Source organism: Polyodon spathula, chromosome 6, assembly GCF_017654505.1.
Source record: "Polyodon spathula isolate WHYD16114869_AA chromosome 6, ASM1765450v1, whole genome shotgun sequence".
NCBI lineage: Eukaryota > Metazoa > Chordata > Actinopteri > Acipenseriformes > Polyodontidae > Polyodon > Polyodon spathula.
The window spans coordinates 35106612-35129552 of NC_054539.1; the positions used below are offsets into that span (position 1 = coordinate 35106612).

Below are 22941 nucleotides of genomic sequence, written 5' to 3' on the forward strand. Positions count from 1 at the left end.
AAAACCGATTACCATATTTTGTTATTTCGTTACCTTTTTTAAACTGTTACTCTGCAGCACTGTGACAATATAACCATGAAAGGCTGTTTTTTGTTATAACTGACAAAATAATAATAATAATAAAAAAAAACAATCGCTTTCTGTATATCCCTGTGTAATGTGTACACAAGTAGCATATCATTTAAAACAAATATATATTGTAATGATTGTAAAAATCAGAGGCTGAGGTATTTTTAAGTAAATTCAATATTTATTAAATAAACACAAATCTCGTGGCCACGCCAAAACAAATAAAAAAAAAATAATTCAAATAACTCTAGACATACACACAATGCACTCTTAATCCTCTCACACCTCTCTACCAACTAACATTTTTCCAACCGTCACGCCTCGAGAGACCCCCAAACATTCGGTCAACCTGGAAACTGCTCCCGCCTTCTTAATCCTAATCAGCCAACCGGATCATCCCGTCTAGCACTCAATCATAGGCTGCGATCCTAAATTCAACGCTGAGAAGCAACAACTCTTAAAATCATTTCTAAACTCACCGTTGAGAGCTAGTGACGTGCAGCGTTGACTCAACGAACTCACTGACTGAGCTGCTCAACAGAAAGATGGCGACACCCACAACCACGACTAAGCTGCTATATATAAATTATGAATTATTTAAATGTAGATACTGATACCGTTGTCCGATTTCAAAATGGTAATTGTTAATATACACACGATTTATATTATTTATGTATTATTGTATAACAAATAAGACGCAGCAAATATGACAATGTAACTGCAACATATATATTGCTCACTTAAAATTTTACCGTTTAGTTTAGGAATGCAATGAACTATTGGAAAAGGAATTTGGAATTACGATTTGGACTGTGAATTGGTTTTGACGACGAGGGAATGTTGTTGAAGCTGACACCCTGGGATCCTTCAAGAATCTGCTTGATGAGATTCTAGGATCAATAAGCTACTAACAACCAAACGAGCAAGATGGGCCGAATGGCCTCCTCTCGTTTGTAAACTTTCTTATGTTCTTACGTTCTTAAAGGCTTAGCCTGCCTCATTACACCGTGTAACAATTTTTTTTTTTTTTTTACTAAATACAAAAATGACTACAAAAGATTTAGAAGTGAGTAATTTTTTGAGATTTACAATTATACTGTAAATTTACAGTATAATAGTAAATCTCAAAAAACTACTCACTTTACATCTTTTGTAGTCATTTTTGTATTACTTTAGTATAAATACATGTTAATTTGGATTCATATGTTGTTGTTTTTCTGACTTTATGTGAATGAAAAGACACAAAAGCGCCCGGTTTCTCACTGGAAATGTTGATATTTCAAAATTTCACTGTCCTGGTCACAAAAGCAAAGTTTGTGGGGAATAATAGCCATTTTCTATACTTTTGAGGCATACGCAATTAGGAAATAACACTTACTACCCAGGAACAAAAATTGTGTTACATAGTGTTATAGACAGAGGAAAAACTGTACAGCTGGGGCCCGAGAATGGGTTAGGCTTTGTTTTGTTTTGTTTATTTTCCTTTTAATATTGTAAGCAATAAACACGCTATGGCATCCTGTGTGTAAAGCGTTTATTTAAAGAAGGAAAGTAAAAAAAGAAGTGATATATTTAACAAAAACATTGTCAATGTAAAAAAACAAGTTAGAAGAACCAACAAATAAACAACAGAGAGGTGGAGTTTGGTGAAGCTGAGTGAGTGTTTGCGCTCAGCATTTAATAATGAAACAGACAGAAAATAAAAGGCTGTAAAGACAAACAAAACACAGGACAAGGCACTGGCACCCAAAACAGACAAAAACGAACTAGAGACAAACACAGTTACTTTTTACTTTCTCCTCTCCACTCCCGTTCTCCACTCATCAAACAAACAACCCAGATTGAGTGAAAACATGCTGCTTTCATGCAGCTGTACCGAGACTTGATTGCTAATCAGTCATGCAATTGGAGTCTTGGTACAACTGCACGGAATGAATAAAGTGCAATTCCCTGTGCTCACATATTATTACATTTTACTTGCTCGTGAAGTGCTGTGCAGTCCTCATGCCTAAACACAAATATACATTTTAAACCACTCGTGTTACACAGACCCATTTATATCCCGTGTACCAATGACTATACACCAACATTAACACACTACATGTAATATACAACACAAATAAATTGCCTGGGGATGGGGCACTTTGCCACACAGCCATTTAAAGGGGTGATATCAAACACAAAAGTCAGGAGAAGCAATTAGGCCAATCTTGTCACGCCTCAAGCAAATAGGCACAACTGGAAAGGTGCTGGGGCCCAAGATTCACAAAATTCTTGCTTCTAACTTGGCGCCTTTTTTTATCGCATCGCTTCGCTTGAAATGCTCTTTGTATGACTTTAAGTGACTGAGACAAACACACTGAGACTAGTGTGTGTGTTTCTCAGGGTGTGTGTATGTGTCAGTGTGTCTGTGTCTCAGAGTGTGTGTGTTTGTCTCAGTGTGTGTGTCTCAGTGTATGTGTGTCAGATTGTGTGTGTGCCTCAGTGTGTGTGTCTCAGTGTGTGTATTAGTGAGTGTCTGTGTCTCAGAGTGTGCGTATGTCTCAGTGTGTATGTGTGTGTCAGTGTGTGTGTCTCAGTGTGTGTGTGTGTGTGTCATTTCAAGTCATACAAAGAGTATTTCAAGTGAAGCGATCAAAAAAAGGCACCACGTTAGAAGCAAGAATTGTGTGAATCTTGGGCCCCAGCACTTTTCCAATTGTGTCTATTTGCTTGATGCTTGACAAGATTGGCCTAATTGTGCTCCTAACTTGGACTTTTGTGTTGATATCACCCCTTTAAACGGATGTTGTTTTTCTAACTTGTTTTTTCACATTGACAATTGTTATAGATATGTGTGACAGGGTCTTCCTCGAGTCACGTGTGTGGGTAGCCGCTGTTCAAGCATACAGAGAGACTGAGGTGGTGTTGAAACACCGGCACAGGCGCGCAGGATTTATTAACAACAAACAGAAAACGAAAGTAAAATAAAGGCGGTCATGTGACGTTACCAGCGATGGTAACGCACAGAGGACAAATACAGCAAACTGTACAAAAAGTGCAAAATAAAACACAATGCCCCAAACTATAACTCAAAAGGTGCCGTGAAAACGGAAAGCCTTGCAGCAGCCCCGATCACAGCGATCGCCATGCTTTTATATTGATGCTCTGTTGAGACACGCCCACCTGCCTGCTGGAACAGCTGATTGCTTTCAGCTGCTGCTCCATGCAGACGGGTAATCGTCCCCAGCGGAGCGCCACAGTAGCTAAACAATTAAATCAATTGTAACAATTAACACAAAAACATACAATAAACTACATATTTCATTGTGCAAGGCTTACGCTTTGCCACAATATGATATACTGCATCCCCTTCCTTTATCAATTGAAAGCTAGAAACAAAACTTCTATGGTCAATTGCAACAAAATTGCAGAGAGTTAGTATGCAGCTACGTACTTAGTTGCATACCAGCTAGTACGGTACTCTCAGGATCATCCCCAGCTGCGTACTAACTTAATACCAATTGCAACGAAAAAAGACGTGGAACAAAGTTGGGGACTAGCTGATCTCCAGCTTTAGTACGATACTAAGGATGTGGTTTGTTTTGGTGTGCTTCCAAACAGGACCTGAAGAGGGCCGGGGTTTCAAAATCTGAACGATTGGTACAAATGATATTTTAAAAGTGTGGTTCCCTTTCAATTCGAAGATGACCATGAAAACATCGTTATGGGATATACGACTGCCTATTGGTAGGTGCCACTGAGCTCTTTCTATCAAAGCTGTCGATAGGCCCCCTACCCTCGGTGACCCTCTCGGTCCCGTCTACCAAGGGTACATAACTGTTACGCAGGGGAGCCTCAACCTCTTTTCGCTTCTCAAGATTGGTACAGTAAGACCTCTTTGTTGCATTGAGCCTTTTTCTTACTTAAAAAGCGATACGTTGAGTTGCTGTAAGCTGGCTCCGACGCCTTCCCGGAATCAGTAGCTCTCAATTCGTAGCCTTTTTTCTGTTTCCTCTATCAGCACCTGCTTGCTCCACATGTCAGACTGCTTCTCTCTGTCGTCTTTTAGTCGATTGCCGTTAAGTATTATTGTTAAGAACTGTGTGTATTTTCACTCCTTTCTTACTTGGGAGAGTGCTGTTACTCCACGGGGCTGGGCCTGCCTTGTCCCCGCTGTCGAGTTAGCCCACCAGCCGTCTGCGTGCCACCGGTCGGGCCTTGTTTTGATTGTAGCTGCGCATCCTTGTGCTTGCACAGAGGACTAGCTGCAGCTTACAGCCGGACCAGCCATATACTCCTCACCAAATCTTCCCCATTGTTGAGTTGAGACGTACGCAAGCTGCGTTGGCCTTTCACCACGTGTGTAGGCCTTACAATCAAACAGACCATGTGCTCTCCCCCATCTGTACTGTAATATATACTGTTATTGTATACTGTATTATATTTACTGTGTTGTAACGAGTCAATCGGCCACCGCGGCTTTGGCCCTGCCCCCCTCTTGTACGCTATGTGCTGCTCAGGTGTGTGCCCATGCAGTCAGGGTAGGCACCGTGCATAGCTGACCTCTACGTGGGAGAGCAGGACGAGCGGGTCCACTGGGCGCTTTGCTCAGACGAGGACGTGCTCTCCATCGCCGCCTCGTGGGGGGAGTCCGCTTTTCCAGCAGAGATGGAGGTCGAGGCGGAGCCTGAGTTCCCTACGGACGTGGTCCCTAGTTCCGAGGTTTCCTTGATCACTAGCGCATCGCTGCTGTCAGGGTCGATGCCCACGCTCATGGGGCATGCAGCAGAGTACCTGCAGGTCCCCTGGACAGCAGAGGCAGAGCCACGTTGTTCCCGTCTTTTGGCCGCATGACGTGGCTCCTTGACCCCAACCCTTCCCCGCTTTCCCTGCTTTTATGGAGAAGGTGCGCACTTCCTGGAACCACCCAGCCATAGTGCTGGCTCAGTTGAGAGATGGTTCTCAATTGGCCTCACTGAAGGGGCGGTGAAGCTGAGCCTGGCCAGGTTTCCCCCTGTAGATTTCACCATCGCAGCCTTGGTGAAGGGTCCACAGGTGGGAGGTATGCCCAGGGACCCTTTGTGCCCAAACCTGCAATGCAGGGTTACGGAGACACATGTCGGAGGGCTTACGTGGCTGGGGCCCAGAGTACCCACTTGGCTAATACATCCAGTATGCTGGGCCGGAGCCTGGTGGGCCTAGTGGTTGCACGCAGACATCTGTGGCTGTCACAGTCGCAGGTGCCTGATGCCAATAAAGCCGCGCTTTTGGACGTGTCTATATGGCCAGGCCATACCTTTGGTCCAGCAGTGGAGGAGATCCTGCAGTGGTCTCTTCGAGAACGCGAGGTGTCGAGGCAAGTAGCCGTGTTGCTCCCTTCCCCCGTGTTGAGTTTATCAATATTGTTGATGCGTCACCTACCAGTCATGACCCCTACCCCATGCATGCTACAGCCTACTAATATGTAGCATTGGCTACTAAAAGCATACTTTGACACAAGTATACATATAGCCTGTTACATATAACTTAAAAATATGTTACTGATATGTTAAATATTGCAATTCTGTTCCATGTGGGTGATACATAATTACTGTACGGCTTTAAATAACTGCGGTAAAGTGAGCACGCTGTTCTAATTCTGGGTTTAAATACTTTTCACGTATTTGGATTGCGGCATGATCACACACGAGATAAATTACGATAACAATTTGCAAGATTATGAAGAAGTATTAGAAGTTTTCTGCACTGATGTCTAATGTTTTGTTTTTGTTTTCTTTCTAAGGAATATTTGTTAACATTGTGTAGGCTGCAATTTCATACACTTGATACATCGGCTTGTTGCTTTTTCTCAGGTGTCACAAACTACAGCTGCTGCAACGCACCCCGAGGATTCCCTTCATATATCCCTTGAATATCCAACACACCTTTTAATAAACTTGCGATAAAAGTGTTACAAAACTCTCCATGTTGCATTTTCCCATTGTGACAAATGATGCAATGTGCTTTTAAAGTTATTTAATTCCAAAACTACACTGTAAAATAATCAATATTGATTATGACCCAATAAGCACTATGTAAGGAGTTACAAGTAAAAAAAAAAGTAAGAATCAGCAAATTGCCAACATTCAGTATCCAGCTCTGGAAAGGTCAAAGTCCAAGACTTATTTTTATAGAGCACACAGTGGTTCCTATAAGTGTTCAATACTAACTATGGATCTGTTTGCACACTGTAAGGAGTTATAAACTATGAAGATATGAAACAGAGACTAACAGAAGTAGATTGGAGCAAAATAGAGAAAGCATCCACAGAAAAAGGATGGCAGTTTTTCAAAAATGTAGTACTAGAGGCGCAAAACAATTACATCCCTAAAGTAGACAAATCTAAATGTAAAACTAAATTGCCAAAATGGTTTAATAGATCAATTAAAAAAAAAATTCAGCGAAAAAAGGCACTTTACAGAGAGTTAAAAAGGGACCAAAAAGAAAGTACACAGAAAGAGTACACGGACCTGCAAACGCAAATCAAAAAGGAAGTTAGAAAGGCCAAGGGAGAAATAGAAATGAACATTGCTAAGGGAGCTAAAACCAATTCCAAAATGTTTTTCCAATATTACAACAGCAAGAGAACATTCAAAGAGGAGGTTAAATGTCTAAGAGATACAAATGGCAAAATCGTAGATGAAGAAAAAAAATAGCAAATATATTAAATGATTACTTTTCACAAGTTTATACAAAGGAGGATAATGACCACATGCCCCACATGTCATCCAGTTCCTATCCAGTTTTAAATAACTTTAACATAACTGAGACAGAAGTGTTAAAGGGACTAGGAGCTCTTAAAATAAACAAATCCCCTGGGCCGGATGAGATCCTCCCAGTAGTACTCAAAGAAATGAAAGAAGTAATTTACAAACCGCTAACCAAGATCATGCAACAGTCTCTTGACACAGGGGTGGTACCGACAGACTGGAAAACTGCAAACATAATACCGATCCACAAAAAGGGAAACAAAACTGAACCAGGTAACTACAGACCAGTAAGCCTGACTTCTATTATATGCAAACTTATGGAAACTATAATAAGATCCAAAATGGAAAAGTACCTATATGGTAACAGGGTGCTGGGAGACAGTCAACATGGTTTTAGGAAAGGGAGATCGTGTCTAACTAACTTGCTTGATTTTTTTGAGGATGCAACATCGATAATGGATAATTGCAAAGCATATGACGTGGTTTATTTAGATTTCTAGAAAGCTTTTGACAAAGTCCCACACAAAAGATTAATTCTCAAACTGAACGCAGTAGGGATTCAAGGAAACACATGTACATGGATTAGGGAGTGGTTAACATGTAGAAAACAGAAAGTACTGATTAGAGAAGAAACCTCAGAATGGAGTGTGGTAACCAGTGGAGTACCACAGGGATCAGTATTAGGTCCTCTGCTATTCCTAATCTACATTAATGATTTAGATTCTGGTATAGTAAGCAAACTTGTTAACGACACAAAAATAGGAGGAGTGGCAAACACTGTTGCAGCAGCAAAGGTCATTCAAAATGATCTAGACACGATTCAGAACTGGGCAGACACATGGCAAATGACATTTGATAGAGAAAAGTGTAAGGTACTGCACGCAGGAAATAAAAAAATAAATAAAAATGTGCATTATAAATATCATATGGGAGATACTGAAATTGGAGAAGGTATTTATGAAAAAGACCTAGGAGTTTTTGTTGACTCAGAAATGTCTTCATCTAGACAAAGTATTCAGACCCCTGACCAATTCTCTCATATTACTGAATTACAAATGGTACATTGAAGTTTCGTTCTGTTCAATATTTTATTTTAAAACACTTAAACTCAAAATCAATTATTGTAAGGTGACATTGATTTTATGTTGTGAAATACTTTGAAGAAAAATAAAAAACTGAAATATCTTGCTTGCATAAGTATTCAACCCCCACACATTAATATTTGGTAGAGCCACCTTTCACTGCAATAACAGCTTTAAGTCTTTTGGGGTAAGTATGTACCAGCTTTGCACACAGTGTCGGAGTGATTTTGGCCCATTCTTCTTGGCAGATTTGCTCCAGGTTGTTCAGGTTGGTTGGACGAAGCTTGTGGACCGCAATTTTCAAATAGTGAAACAGATTCTCAATGGGATTGAGATCAGGACTTTGACTGGGCCACTTTAGGACATACACCTTTTTGTTCTTGAGCCACTCCAATGTTGCTTTGGCCTTGTGCTTGGGATCATTGCACTGCTGAAAGGTGAATTTCCTCCCACGCTTCAGTTTTTTAGCGGACAAAAGCAGATTCTCTTGCAGTATTTTCCTGTATTTTGCTCCATCCATTCTTCCTTCAATTGTAGCACGATGCCCAATCCCTGCTGATGAAAAGCATCCCCACAGCATGATGCTGCCACCACCATACTTCACTGTAGGGATGGTGTGTCTTGAGGTATGGACAGTGTTAGGTTTACGACACACATAGCGCTTTGAGTTTTGGCCAAAAAGATCTATCTTGGTCTACATGACCACAATACTTTTTCCCACATCGCAGCTGGGTCACTTTCATGCTTTCTGGCAAACTCCAGATGTGCTTTCAGATGGTACTTTTTGAGTAATGGCTTCTTTCTTGCCACCCTCCCATACAGGCCAGTGTTATGCAGAGCTCTTGATATGGTTGACTGGTGCACCATTACTCCACTCCCAGCCACTGAACTCTGTAGCTCCTTCAAGGCGACTGTTGTCTCCTTCTTGTTTGAGCGCTGAGTTTTGAGGAACAGCCTTTTCTTGGCAGTGCCTGGGTGGTGTGATGCAGCTTCCACTTCCTGATTATTGATCCACTGTGCTCACTGGGATATCCAATCACTTGGATATTATTTTGTACCCTTTCCCTAATCTATGCATTTGTATTACTTTATCTCTAACTTCTGTAGAATGCTCTTTGGTCTTCATTTTCCTTCAGATTCACAGCCTTACCAATGATCCATCAACAGTGGGGTTTTTATCCAGAAAATGTGACAACAACTTTAATGGTTCACAGGTGGAGGCCAATGGTAAGGTAATTGTGTCTTTGTTAGGGCAATTTCTTTCATCAGTGCAAACTGGGAGCTTCCACAGCACAGGGGTTGAATACTTATGCAAGCAAGATATTTCAGTTTTTTTATTTTTCTTAAAAATATTTCCCAACGTAAAACCAATGTCAACTTACAATAATTGATTCTGAGTTTCTGTGTTTAAAAATAAAATATCAACCAGAACGAAATTTCAATGTACCATTTGTAATTCGGTAATATGAGAGAATTGGTCAGCGGTCTAAATACTTTTGCAAGGCACTGTGTTTGTGTATATATATATATATATATATATATATATATATATATATATATATATATATATATATATATATACACACACACACACACTTTTAAAAGAACTACTCCACCCAATGTCTCCCCACGAAACAGTCTTTCATTTTATGACACCAAAAGAAATATTGAAGGGAATCCTCGGGTGCGTTGCAGCAGCTGTAGTGTGTGACACTTGAGAAAAAGCAACAAGCCGATGTACCAAGTGTGTGAAATTGCAGCCTACACAATATTAACAAATATTCCCTCGAAAGAAAACCAAAACAAAACATTAGATAATGGAGAAAACAATAAAAATAAGCATAAGCAATCAGTGCAGAAAACTTAGAATACTTGTTCACAATCTTATTGTAAATTGTTATCGTAATTTATCTCGTGTGTGATAATACCGCAATCCAAATACGTGAAAAGTATTTCAACCCAGAATTAAAACAGCGTGCTCACTTTACCGCAGTTACTTGAGTTTGTCTATGCTTGTGAAGTCCGTGAGGAAAACTGACCTATTAGCAAATCTTGGGCAGTATCACGGTCAAATATGAAGTAGTCAGCAACTGAAGAAAGAAAATGGACTAAAAACATATATAAATAAAAAGATTAAAGTAATAAATAAATATTGATGCAACTATTTTTTTTTTTACACTATCCTTAAGTTCAATATTTTTGCCCAACTAATGTGGCTATAAATACATTCGTAGTACAGTTCGTCGATCTGACTATACAGTATTCCATTGTTACATTATCTCAAAACGCTCGTTCTGTGCCAACAAATATGGAGGACATTTCATGACAAAATTAAAAATAAATAAATGAATGCATGAATAATTAATTAAATATCGAAAATAAATTAATAAGTACATAGACATTTATATATGTATTTATTTATTTATTTAGACATGTATTTATTCATTATTTTATTTATTTATTTATTCATTCATTCATTCATTCAATTTTCCATTTTGGCATGAGATATCATCCATAAAAAATGCCTTTTCTGCTCGATGATACTGCTGACTGAAAAAACAAAAACACCCACATGATCATGGCGTAACTAACTTAACCCTCTACACCTGATACAGGTCTGAAGAATTCCTGCAACAGCGTGAGCCAAACATGTCACATTTGAAGGGTGGAGGCGTGACTGCCCCTGGTCTGATTGCAAACGAGGTTAAATCCAAACCACACTGCAATATTGTAACAAAATCCTTATTGTCGGACAGTTGTCACACTGGTGAAGCCTGATCATGGGGGGAAATAAGATCCTGTGTATCGGTTTAGTGTGCCTGGATATCATCAACGTGGTGGATACATATCCAGAGGAGGACACTGACAGCAGGTGAGACATGTTGACGGTTTTGCAGCAGACAAGTTAATATTTCACAGTCATTTTTTAGAGACCTAAACAGTATTTCTTTAGCAGCAGTGTGTAGTGAGTGGTAAGGGCTCTTGACTGGAGGATTGTGGGTTTAATCCCAGGTGGGATTGTAAATCGCCCTGCTAAGGGAGTCTGCTAAGAAATAAATAATAATATCTTCCAGCCCACTACATTGCAATTTATTATTATTATTATTATTATTATTATTACTGGAGTATTAAGGTCTATTAGCGTTTCTAATGTAGTATGTTTCTCATACTAGATTATACTTTTCTCTAAGTACTTTGGTTAATTTTTAGTAGAAATGCACTGTCAGCACTGGGCTTGATTCAGCGTTATATAACAGGACAAAGGTTGCATATTCTGTTACCACGTCCATGCTTATCAAGCCCTGCTGCATTACTGTAGATGAAAATTGCATTATTGGTATGTGGTATTTTCATAGTATAGAAAGGTCATTTATATTAACTTATTTAGGAAAGATATGTATGTTAGCAGCAATCCTATCCCGCCACAGCTGTAAATTACCAATTCAGTCTATCAGTTTAATTAAAATAGTATATCAACATGATTTACAATGACATTGCAGTTCTGTAAAAATTGAATTTATTTGATAACAATTTCCACATCGCGATAAACATACTTTTTTTTATTTCTAATACTGTTGAAAATACGAACGCAATATAATTAAGTTTACTTTATATTAATATAAAACAAACCCTATACATACCAATCATGGTCTCGTTGGCAAACACCACACACTAAAGTATTAGTTAATCACTTTATACGCTACTTGCACTAAGTGAAGTCACATTTCAGGATACCAGTGAAGTGTTAGAAAGTGGTACATCGTCATATCAAAACTTTAACATGTTGATGAAGGGTCTGCTCCGGTCACAGCACTCAATCCGCCAACAGGCGGCAATGGCGAGTCAATCCAGCCACGGCCGTTAGACAGCCCCTACCTCAGGGACGAACGTTATTCAGCGCCTGTCAGGCGCGTCAAGTCCGATTTATTTTCACACGCACCGTTTATTTTACATGCTGTTATAAAAGTAGTTTTCTTTTTTTTCACAGTAAAACAGGTTTAAAATGCATCACATATCATCTGGACACTCAGTACTGCATCTCCAGCCCCGCTCCACCCCACCCCTTGTTCGCTGTATTTATCACATACCTCTTCATAATCATGCATACTGATGCATCCTCTCCTGATCACTCGTTTTATGAGCAAACTCTTCTTTAATGCGATCCGACATTATTTCATTACTGTAACATCTCAAAAAAAGCTGTACAGGTGTCCGTGATATTCTTTGAGCGCTGGATACGGAAGCATCTATCTTGTTTGTTTATGTCCGTGCTAGACATATGGTTTAGGGACTGTGTGTATTTCTCAGATCCGCCCCCTTTTTGAAGTTGTCAGACCGGGTTCAACATCGGAAAGGAAAACGAAAATTGTAAAGAACCCAGACAGTCCCCCCCACCCCACACAAATATCTCCACTCCCAGCATCCTCTGCTGCTAATTAGCATACTGATGGGAGTCCAGCTCAAACAGCGAGTCAGTCCAGCCGTGCCTGTTACAATACATTCAATTAAAACGATGGTAAAATCCGAAAACAGCATTTACCTACTTTCTTGGTGGAAGTGTAGGCATTATTTAGGCAAATACCGGCAAAGAACAGCAGGTTCTTTAACAATCAAGAGAGGCAAGTGTATAAAGTAACGGCGACACCAAAGTAAAAAGTAACAGATTTTATTTAGGTAGGGTAGACAATTAACTCATTAAAAACTAGTCTAATTTTAGTACTTAATTTCCATCCAAGAAAACACTACTAACAGTATAACAATAATTATCACTCAGCAATTTGATAGCAAAAACCATACAGATTGTCAAATACAGCAGCAGATTACAATAGCACCGCAAATCGGGCCAAAAAGTGTTATAGTGCCTTAAAAAGTACGTTTCACACAAACACTTAAAAAAAAAACAAAAAAAAACAGAGTTTCACACACACAATTCAGAGATAAATACAACTTCAGATACTTTTAAATAACACATGTCAAAAATAGCACCAAGTTGTTAATTTCATAGTACTAGAACAGGCACAAAACACCATATAACTTTAAACTGCTAATTCCAAACACTCCTGTAGGCACTATTTAATCAGTGACATGTTGCTAAAATACGAGTAGCAAACATGTACTGTATACTGGATAAACAACAAGAATCAAAGAATAGTAAAGAAAAAGACTTTGTTCTGCAAATTTAAAGTACGCTTATACACAGGACTCATAGACATAATGCACATAGATTCAAACAAACTACGACTGTATACCGAGGACAGCAGTAGTTAAGAAGGCATCTAGGTATTTCTTTCACAATTAAAACGAGCAGTTTTCTTTTGTTTAGACAAGACACATACAAAATAGCTACCATGGTCTGACAGCACGAGGGCTACTATACCAAACCACTCTAATATAGGGTGGACCAAACTACTCAACGGGAATAGCAAGACGTTTACCATTAGCATCTAGAGCACCAGTCAGTTACCAGGGCATGCAAGTACTACAATTTATAGTTTAAACTTAACCAACCAAATGGTAGTTCACAGACCCATGCCGCTCAGCTCACACAATTTCCAAACCCGGTAGCTTTCTTGTTTGGTTGACCTGATGTGTTTTTATACACCTGTCCCAATTAGGAATTAGCAGTGCAGTTACTGTGGAGACCAACAAGTTTTCGGGAGATTTAAAGGGGCCGTACCACATTTCAAAGTACATAAACATACATAAAAAAATAAAACAAAAATTACACCAAAGAAAAGTAAATAAATCACATTGCACACCCATTACAAGAATGAACTATAAACAGTACAGAAAGGAAGAATTAACTAAACTAAACAGTACAGAAAGGAAAATATGAACAACGACACTCCACTCCTGATGTGTCCGATTAGTGATCCAGAGCAATCTATGTCAGATTCCCTTAAAGGTTACAAACACATTCCTGACAGTTACTTAAGATGAAGGTTAGTCTTAACAGGGGTATTGTTAGTAACACAAATATTTACTTTCGTTAATATTTGATAATCAAAGCATCGTTAAATCAGTCTCGTTTTGGTTCAGAAGGCAATTCTCACTCTTACGAGATAGATGCTCTTTGCGTACAGACAACCTTTCGAGAATTATCTAATATGAAGACAATTAATATAATTTGGATTCTAACTTTAAACGCAGAATGATAATTGCCTTGTAAAACCCACATCAATTTATATGAATCACATACAACAAAACTGTTACTATAGTGTTCATTAACTGAAAGCATGAATTGAAAGCAATACTACTTTTCTTACATTCTACCTCAAACAAAACATAAATTTTACTTTAAGCTTGGCTTATTCTTAAGTTCATAAGAGGATAAAACACTGCGTGTTGAATACTTAACATACTTTTGCTGCCTCTTCCAGCTGCTCCATGACATGTAAAACAGGTGCTCAAAGGCTCTCCTGCAGGTCCAGGTTCTCCACACCAGGGGACGAAAGAAAAGTTTTTGCAAAAACAAGTCATTAACTATTTAGGTATTCCACTGAAACAGTAAATCCTCCACACGACGTGCACTCTTCATCCGGGTTTGTCTGGGATATTCCACCGCAGACTTCGGCACTGCTAGCTTAATAATGGACTGAATATATTTCAGTCGACTTCAAATGATATGCCAACTGTCTTCCTCCGGTGATCAATCGGGGCTAAGTTAGAGATTTGATTCAAAGTACTTTTAGGATTTTAGATGTCTTGCACGGTGGACTACCACACCAATTAGCAACCCTGTTCAAGCCGATCCCAGGTCCGATGAAAGTTGAGCTCATCCTTTTCTATTCCTGGTACTCTCTAGAATTATGTAAAACTCTAAAATGTGACATCTATTGGGGGTCAGGGGGCTGATGCTGATGGTACTGAAAACTATCCAGTACCATCGGCTTCCAGCTCTACAGGCTTTTATCTGACAGTAGATGACCTCTGGAACATCATGGCATCAACTGTGAATCAAATTTAAAATCAATCTGTGTAAGTACCAGCGTTTTCATTTTGACTTGCTGTAATGAAAGCTAATTTCCATATATCAATCAATTAATCAATCTTTATTTTATATAGCGCCTTTCATAGTGGACCACCATCACAAAGCTCTTTACACGATACAGTAACAAAAAAAACCAAACAATGCCTAATACATTAAATACAGTGAAAAATGCATAATACACAAAATACAGTGAAAAACAATGCATACTATTTTAAATACAAGGCTAGGGTGTAAAAAGAATTCTAAAATATTGTGCATGTGAGAGAAAAAAAAAGTAGCAACAACACAACAGCTAATAACAGATATTGGACAGCAAATACTAAAGAAAAACACAATTGGGACAAATTAATTTTATTATCCACCAAAACCAGCCAATCAATACTTTGCACCAATGAAAGCATCCAGTCCTGTACCCACAACTGCCAAGTCAGCCAATCACAGCCTGTCACATGAGCGCAGCATCTTTCAACAAACCGAGACACGGACAGTTCAGTAATATTGCTATATTCTGATATCTGGCACTGTTCAGATAAACTGTAAGCAGCTCTGACAAGTAAAGTTTTTTTTTTTTTTTTCTTTAATTATGTATGTGATCCCTTATAAACATTTTCTGGATTATTTTCCTATACATTTTTTCAGCAGAAGGCTACCTGATGAACTATTACAAGCTCATGGTAAATATAGGTTTAGAAGTGTTGTGTTAAAGAAAATAATGAGAAAAAAGTTTTCTAATAGCGAAAGTGCCCTCTCCATTAAGGCTCTACCATGTGGTAATTGACCTTGACTTTTGCGGCCTCGCCTTCGCCTAGGGACGCATAACTCCAGTCACTGTCAACTACTACATATCCTTCATTGACAGGCACGATCTCTTACATAGGGTCTGTATTCATAGTTTCCTGTTTCTAAAACAAACACGGAATGTACTTTTACATTTTAAACAATGTAATTCCACATCCTAGTTGTTTCTTGAAGTACAATGTTATAGTAGATCAAAAAAAGTTTAGATAAACACTATACTATATACGGTATCTATTAAAATATTTAAGATAGAAGCTTGAAACTTTTGTTAGCCCAATGAAGAACACATTTACAAAAGTAAAATAAGTACTAAATCCCATAATTAACCATATATGGCTCTATAAACCATTAATTTTACTTAAATATCTTTAGGCTTGCTACTATTCGATTTTTTTTTTTTTTTTTTTGCCAAATTGACGATTAATATCGACATTTATTTTAGAAAGAATGTTTCTATCTTTATTTTTCAGTTCAAGCAGCGAATGAGTGTAGTCGACCTTTATGCTTTAAAAAAAAAATCACAGACGTTTTGTGCCGTTGAGAAACTTCTCATTTAGCGAAGCCCCTTTATCATCAACAAAACCATGATTCAACATTTTAATTGAAATAATGTTTGGTCACAGCAGAGCTATTGTAAAGATCCTACACAAATTAAAACATTGTCTCAAATAAACCATAGAAAACACAGCATATAAAAGTGTATTGCACAAAATTTAATAGTATAAATTTACGAGTAAAAATAATATAAACAGAACAAAACATTAGATAGTTGAACAGAACTAACTTGCATATTCTTCAGCACAGCTGGAGTCACTGGAAGGTAAGGCAGATGGGCCTGCTTCGTCCAGCAGTGGAGACATCAGTCAGGGGATTGTGCACAATACTCATTAAGTGTTTTCTTCTTGCGTCCCATTTTCAAATCAAAATATAACTGCCACCGTATACCTAGCAAAAGCCTACCTACACCTTGACCCGCTAATTTCAATGAATGACAGGTGCTTGAGCTGGCAAAGGAAAGCGTACAGTCGGTACAGGTCTTGATTATTGACAGTCATTTAAATGAATGAGAGCATTCTGGTGCTGCTTCAGTCAACAAGGTCTGTCAGAACTGGGTGAAATGACAGTGACAGTGAAACTATACTAACAGATCACTGAGATGATTGACAGCGACCCCTAGCCATTCAGAGTAGAACAGACAGTAAGTACAAAAACTAAATAAACTATAGATGATTTCTAAATTAATTTTGGCACGAAAAAAAATAGTGCATGGTTATACCGACATTTATCCTATATAAATTTATTTCAATTAAACTTAAATTTTGGGGGAATTTGACATTTAACAAGCTTTACCGATTACTATTGAAAAGTAGAAAGCCTAATTATATTGTATTATATGTATTATTATATGTATTGCCTGTACCACATAAAGTTTAAAACGTAGGTTACAGGGTACAAGAAGGAGGAGATTAAAGGCATAACAGTTAACCAGTCAAAGTGTTTGGCTTGGTCTCTATAAATAGCAACATATGTTTTACAAAAGGGGCTACATACTATACTAGAAGAGAAATGGAGTCAAAAGAGTTTGTGTGTTAAATGCATTGATAGAATTTTTTTTTTCTGAGATTATGTCTGCTTGACTTGCCTGTCCTATTCTAAGTGACTCTGTATATAATGCACAGTTCACAGCCTACCTCTGTAAAGCTCTTTGTGATGGTGGTCCCTAATGAAAGGCGCTATATAAAAATAAATATATTAAATTGGAGCCCTATTGTAATTGTTAGGATTATTATTAGGCTTACAAAACAGAATGTCTGGGAAGCCTATTGTTGTTGTAAGGATTATTATTATTATTATTATTATTATTATTATTATTATTATTATTATTATTATTTATTATTATTATTATGCTTCCAGGACATAGGCTGGGAAGCCTATTGTTATTGCTGAAATTCTTCTTCTTATTATTGTTATTTTCTTGTGCCAGAATTGCTCGATAAGAACATAAGAAAGTTTACAAATAAGAGGAAGCCATTCGGCCCATCTTGTTTGTTTGGTTGGTAGTAGCTTATTGATCCCAGAATCTCATCAACAACATTACCATGGGAGCTGGTTCAAGATTCCCATGATTCTCTGTAAAACAAAAAATGCCTCCTATTTTCTGTTCTGAATGCCCCTTTATCTAATCTCCATTTATGATCCCTGGTCCTTGTCTCTTTTTTCACGTCGAAAAAGTCCCTTGGGTCGAATTTGTCATTACCTTTTAGGATTTTGAATACTTGAATCAGATCGCTGCATAGTCTTCTTTGTACAAGACTAAATAGATTTGATTCGTTTTTGAGATTTTGAGTCTGTCTGCATGTGACATGCCTTTTAAACTCGGAATAATTCTGGTTGCTCTTCTTTGCACTTTTTCTAGAACAGCAATATTCTTTTTGTAGTGAGGTGATGAGAACTGAATACAATATTCTAGGCGAGGTCTTACTAATGCATTGTAAAGTTTTAACATTACTTCCCTTGATTTAAATTCAACACTTTTCATTATATATCCGAGCATCTTGTTGACCTTTTTTATAGCTTCCCCACATTGTCTAGATCTTTGTCTAGGTCTTTTTCTAGATTCCATCTGCAATTTCAATATCTCCCATATGGTATTTATAATGAAAATCTCGCTCCATTTGAGGTTTCTCTAATCAGTACTTTATGTTTTCTACTTGTTAACCACTGCCTAATTCATGTGCATGCATTTTGCTGAATCCATTCAGTTTGAGAATTAATCTTTAATGCAAGACTTTGTCAAAAGCTTTCTGGAAGTCTAAATAAACCATGTCATATGCTTTGCAATTATCCATTGTCGATGTTGCATCTTCAAAAAAATCAAGTTGGTTAATTATCTCATTTCCTAAAACCATGCTGACTGTCTCCCAGGATACTGTTACCATATAGGATCTTATTATAGTTTCCATAAGTTTGCATATAATAGAAGTCAGGCTTATTGGTCTGTAGTTACCTGGTTCAGTTTTGTTTCCCTTTTTGTGGATCGGTATTACGTTTTCAATTCTTGTCTGTTGGTACAACCCCTGTGTCAAGAGACTGTTGTATGATCTTCGTTAGTGGTTTGTAAATAACTTCTTGCATTTCTTTGAGTACTATTGGGAGGATCTCATCCAGCCCAGGGGATTTGTTTATTTTAAGAGCGCCTAATTCTCTGACCTCTTTTTAGTTATTCTGTCTTCGTTATTTGAAAAGACTAAATCAAGGCATGCCTTCCCTCTAGTCGGTGCCTTGACAAATTGCGTTAAGAAGCAGTCATTTGTCATTTCCACTATTTCAATTTCGTCTGTCGTGCTCACTACAGGGTTTTCCTATTTTATTTGAAATCCCAAATTAGTATGGCTTCTTCTTTCCTGCACCCATTTCTAATGTCATTGTATAACAGATTATTTTGCTCGGTACCTGAATTTGGTGGTCTATAGCATGCCCTTATTATTATTATGACCTTTGAATTTTTGTCCATTATTCTTACCGATATTGATTCTGCGTTGTTTTTTCTTCCAGATTTAATACCTGGGGTTCAAGACTATTTTTGATATATAGCACTACCCCTCCACCTCTTCTGACTGTCTTTCCTATACAGTCTATACCCACTAATATTATATTCATCTCCATCTCTCGGATAACCAAGTTTCTACAAAGATCTTCTTCTCCCAAACCGCTAGTCCGATTGAAACAAACCCAGTGGCACATACTGTATGATTGTAGTGTTGTTTTCTTTAAAGGGAGTTAAAGGGAAGTTGCTACGGTAAAAAACATGGTGGCCATGTTGGATGATATTATCAACATACAAAACTGGCTTACAAAAACATTTGTCTCTGAAATCGCTAGTCCGACTGAACCAAAAACTGGCACACTTAGTGTGGTTAACCCTTTGCAGTCCTTTGTCGGACCTGGTCTGATATTACAATTTTCCCTTTCCAGTCCGATTTCGGACCCTGTCCGACAGCATCAAAAAGACATCAAGCTCTCTAGTCGTTTTTTTCTCTGGAAGAAGTCAAGAAAACCTTTCGGAGGCCGAGTGAGGCTGATAGGAACTGAATGAAGCTGAAAAAGGGGTATATCTGAGCAATACACATAGCCCCTGTGCCACAGAGATAGCACAGACACATACAAAGAAGATAGCTGCTTCCGCATGAAGTGCTCAAAGAATATCACAGACATTTGCAGTGTTTTTTGAGATGTTGTAATAATACAATGACTTGGATCGCATTATTGAGGAGTTTGATGATAAAATGAGTGATCAGGAGAGGATCTATCAGTATGCATGACTATAAAGACGTATGTGAAAAATACAGCGAACAAGGAGTGGGGCTTGGCTGGAGAGGCAGTACTGATGGTTTTGCTATGCAGGGCGTTTTACATTCAATTTTTTATTTTAAACAGTGCATGTAAAATAAACAGTTTGTTTGAAAATAAATTATACCTGACAAGCGCTGAATAAATGGACAGCTAAGGGTTAGGTTGTTCAAGGGAAGTTGCTGCAATAGAAAAAACATGGATGACATCATCAACAGACAAAACTGGCTAATAACCCCTTATAGAGTGCAGATAGGGCCATGGTTACTATGGAACACATATAGTAACCCATGTATGCGCTATCAAAAAATGTAATTTCCTGTGACGTTTGACCTCTCTTAAAGGTCAAATGTAAAACTGTCTCATTACTTCTAATGGAGTGCAGATAGGGTCATTGTTACTATGTAACACATATAGTAACCCATGAATGCTCTGTCAAAAAATTTGCCTGTGACCTTTGACCTCTCTTAGACAAATTCATAATAGAGTGCACATAGGGGCATGATTACTCTATAAAAATGCCATTCTGCACTATTTGCTAAAATGTTTGGAACTGGTACTGGTACTGGCATTTTGCGTTATTTGCTAAAGCGTTCGGTACTGGTACTGTTACTGGAAGCTGTAAAGTTGCTGGCAACTCTGGTTATTATTATTTATTTATTTTCCTTCCAAAGTTGCTCAAAAACTCACGAAAATTGGTAGTTTGGTAGATGCCCATGGGACAGTGTACCAGAAACAAAAACAAATGTCATAGGTCACATGGTTCGGCAGCCATATTGGATTTTGCGGAGATTGTTAAAATTTCATTTTAACATGATCCTAGTGTGATTGACTTGTAAACATTGTTCAAGGAACGTTGCTATAACAAAAAATAATAATATGGTGGCCACGTTGGGTGACCTCATCAACTTAAAAAACTGATTAATAACTCCCTGCAGAGTGCAGATAGGGCCATGGTTACAGTGGAACAAACCCATGTATGGAACACATATAGTAACCTATCAAAAACTTGTCCACTAGATGGTGCTCATTGGTCTCAGCATGGACATACCATATATGTTCTGATGCCTGTGACCTCGCTTTAGGTTGCTGTATTGTAGTACTCTATGTGAAGTAATGCCAGCAATTGAATGAAGATGATTGTTCACATGGATGGTGACTAATCTATACATGTAAATTTCATGATAAAAACTAGGAAGCCATAAAGTTGCTTTCAACTCTAGTTATTATTAGGCTTCCCAGCCAGAGTGGCTGGGAAGCTTATTGTTATTGCTGTGATTTTTAGGCTATAAGCCTATTGTTTCTGTTAGGATTTTTATAATTTTTTTTCTTCCGCTCTTTTTTTTTTTAAATCTCTAAAGTCAACACCGTTGCACGCCAGCTCACAAAACTTAGTAGGGTGGTAGGCACCTAAGGGAAGTTGTGTTAGAGCGAAAATGAAGGTCATAGGTCACATGGCGTTGTGGCCATATTGGATTTTTCAAGAATTTTGGACAAGTAAAAAAAATCTTCTCTGAAACCGCTTATCGCAGAGATGTGGAACTTGGTGAAGTTGGACTACCCTCATGGCCTACATTTACGGTTGTTCAAGAGAAGTTGATTGGTCACATGGTCTGGCAGTAGGGTGACCAGATGTCCCGATAAAATCGGGATTGTCCCGTTATTACGGGCTTTGTCCCATGTACCAATTGAGGTATTGTCGGGATGCTATTTGTCCCGATTTTTAAACATTGAAAACCGATGCGTAAAATGTGAATTTTTTATTTTCTCGTTAGGAAATTTCTTGTATGGCTGCTGTACTGTCTTGCAGTGCAACTAAATACTGGTTTTGAGTGAGTTGTTTGACAGTGACCCCAAACATACAGTCAAAGCCACACTGGAGTGGCTTAAAAACAAAAAGGTCAATGTCCTGAAGTGGCCCAGTCAAAGCCCGGACCTCAGTCCAATTGAGAATATGTGGAAAGAGTTGAAAATTGCTGTTCACCAAAGGTCCCCACCCAACTTGACAGAGTTTGAGCAATTTTGCAAAGAGAATGGACAAAAATTGCAGTGTCCAGATGTGTAAAGCTGGCAGAGACTTATCCAAATAGACTCACGGCTGTAATTGCTGCCAAAGGTGCCTCTACCAAATATTGACTCAAGGGGGTGAATACTTATGCAATCAATTATTTTCTGTTTTATATTTGTAATTAATTTAGAAGAATTTGTAGATTTTATTTGACCTGTCATGGTCAAATGTAAAGCTAGCTTATAACTCCTTGGAGAGTGCAATTAGGGTCATGGTTACTTGGGAACACATATATGAACCCATATATGCTCTATCAAAAAAGTGTACTTGCCTGAGATCATGTGGCAAGTGTCATTTCTCTCTCAATGCTGTGAAGGCATCTTGAAATGCCTGGCACTGACAAATGAGCTTCAATTCTGTAGACAGTTTGCACTGTCCTGAAAAGACGCTGCCAGTATCACATCCAGTGAATGCATGCAATCTTAACAAGGAAGGGCAGATGTTATTTCATAGCCAGTGAACTGAGTTTCACTTCATTTGAGCAGATAGCTTGTTGATACTGATGAGCCTAGCCCTGTTCTTTGTACCTCACTGCATGTAGATGTCACGGTTGATTTTGCTAGTGAAGGCTAGGCACAGAATAGGTGTCGCTGTGATGGTAAATAGCAGATACTCAGTGCAAAATGTACAAATCGACAGTATTAGCAGCTCAAATGAAGTGAAACTCAGTTCATTGGCTGCTGTGGCGTCAACATATCCCTTCTCTATGGCTAATAAAACTACCGTCATTAGTAATTTTTTTGAAAATACACAAGAAAGATACAATTTTCATACCTTATGGTACGAGTTCAGAAAATCGCACTTCATTAACACCAAGAAAACAACGACAAACACCAGTGCTAAAAAGCCAAT

At 38.3% G+C, this 22941-nt stretch overlaps 2 protein-coding genes across 3 annotated transcripts in view; one reads left to right on the forward strand and one right to left on the reverse strand.

The window, feature by feature from the left end:
* Positions 1 to 12285, reverse strand: part of efhc1 (EF-hand domain (C-terminal) containing 1) — a 96410-nt gene extending 84125 nt beyond the window's left edge. The window contains exon 1 of the mRNA XM_041252786.1: positions 11971 to 12285. Within this exon, the coding sequence (XP_041108720.1) occupies positions 11971 to 11988 (18 nt within the window). The 5' untranslated portion in view covers positions 11989 to 12285. The remainder of the gene's footprint in view (positions 1 to 11970) is intronic.
* The window catches only part of khk (ketohexokinase), a 149638-nt gene continuing 137287 nt past the window's right edge, over positions 10591 to 22941 (forward strand). The window contains exon 1 of one of the 2 annotated variants that reach the window (XM_041252787.1): positions 10591 to 10754. In XM_041252787.1, coding sequence (XP_041108721.1) covers positions 10663 to 10754 — 92 coding nt within the window. In that variant the 5' untranslated portion in view covers positions 10591 to 10662. The remainder of the gene's footprint in view (positions 10755 to 22941) is intronic. The other variant, XM_041252788.1, reaches the window with a different exon arrangement.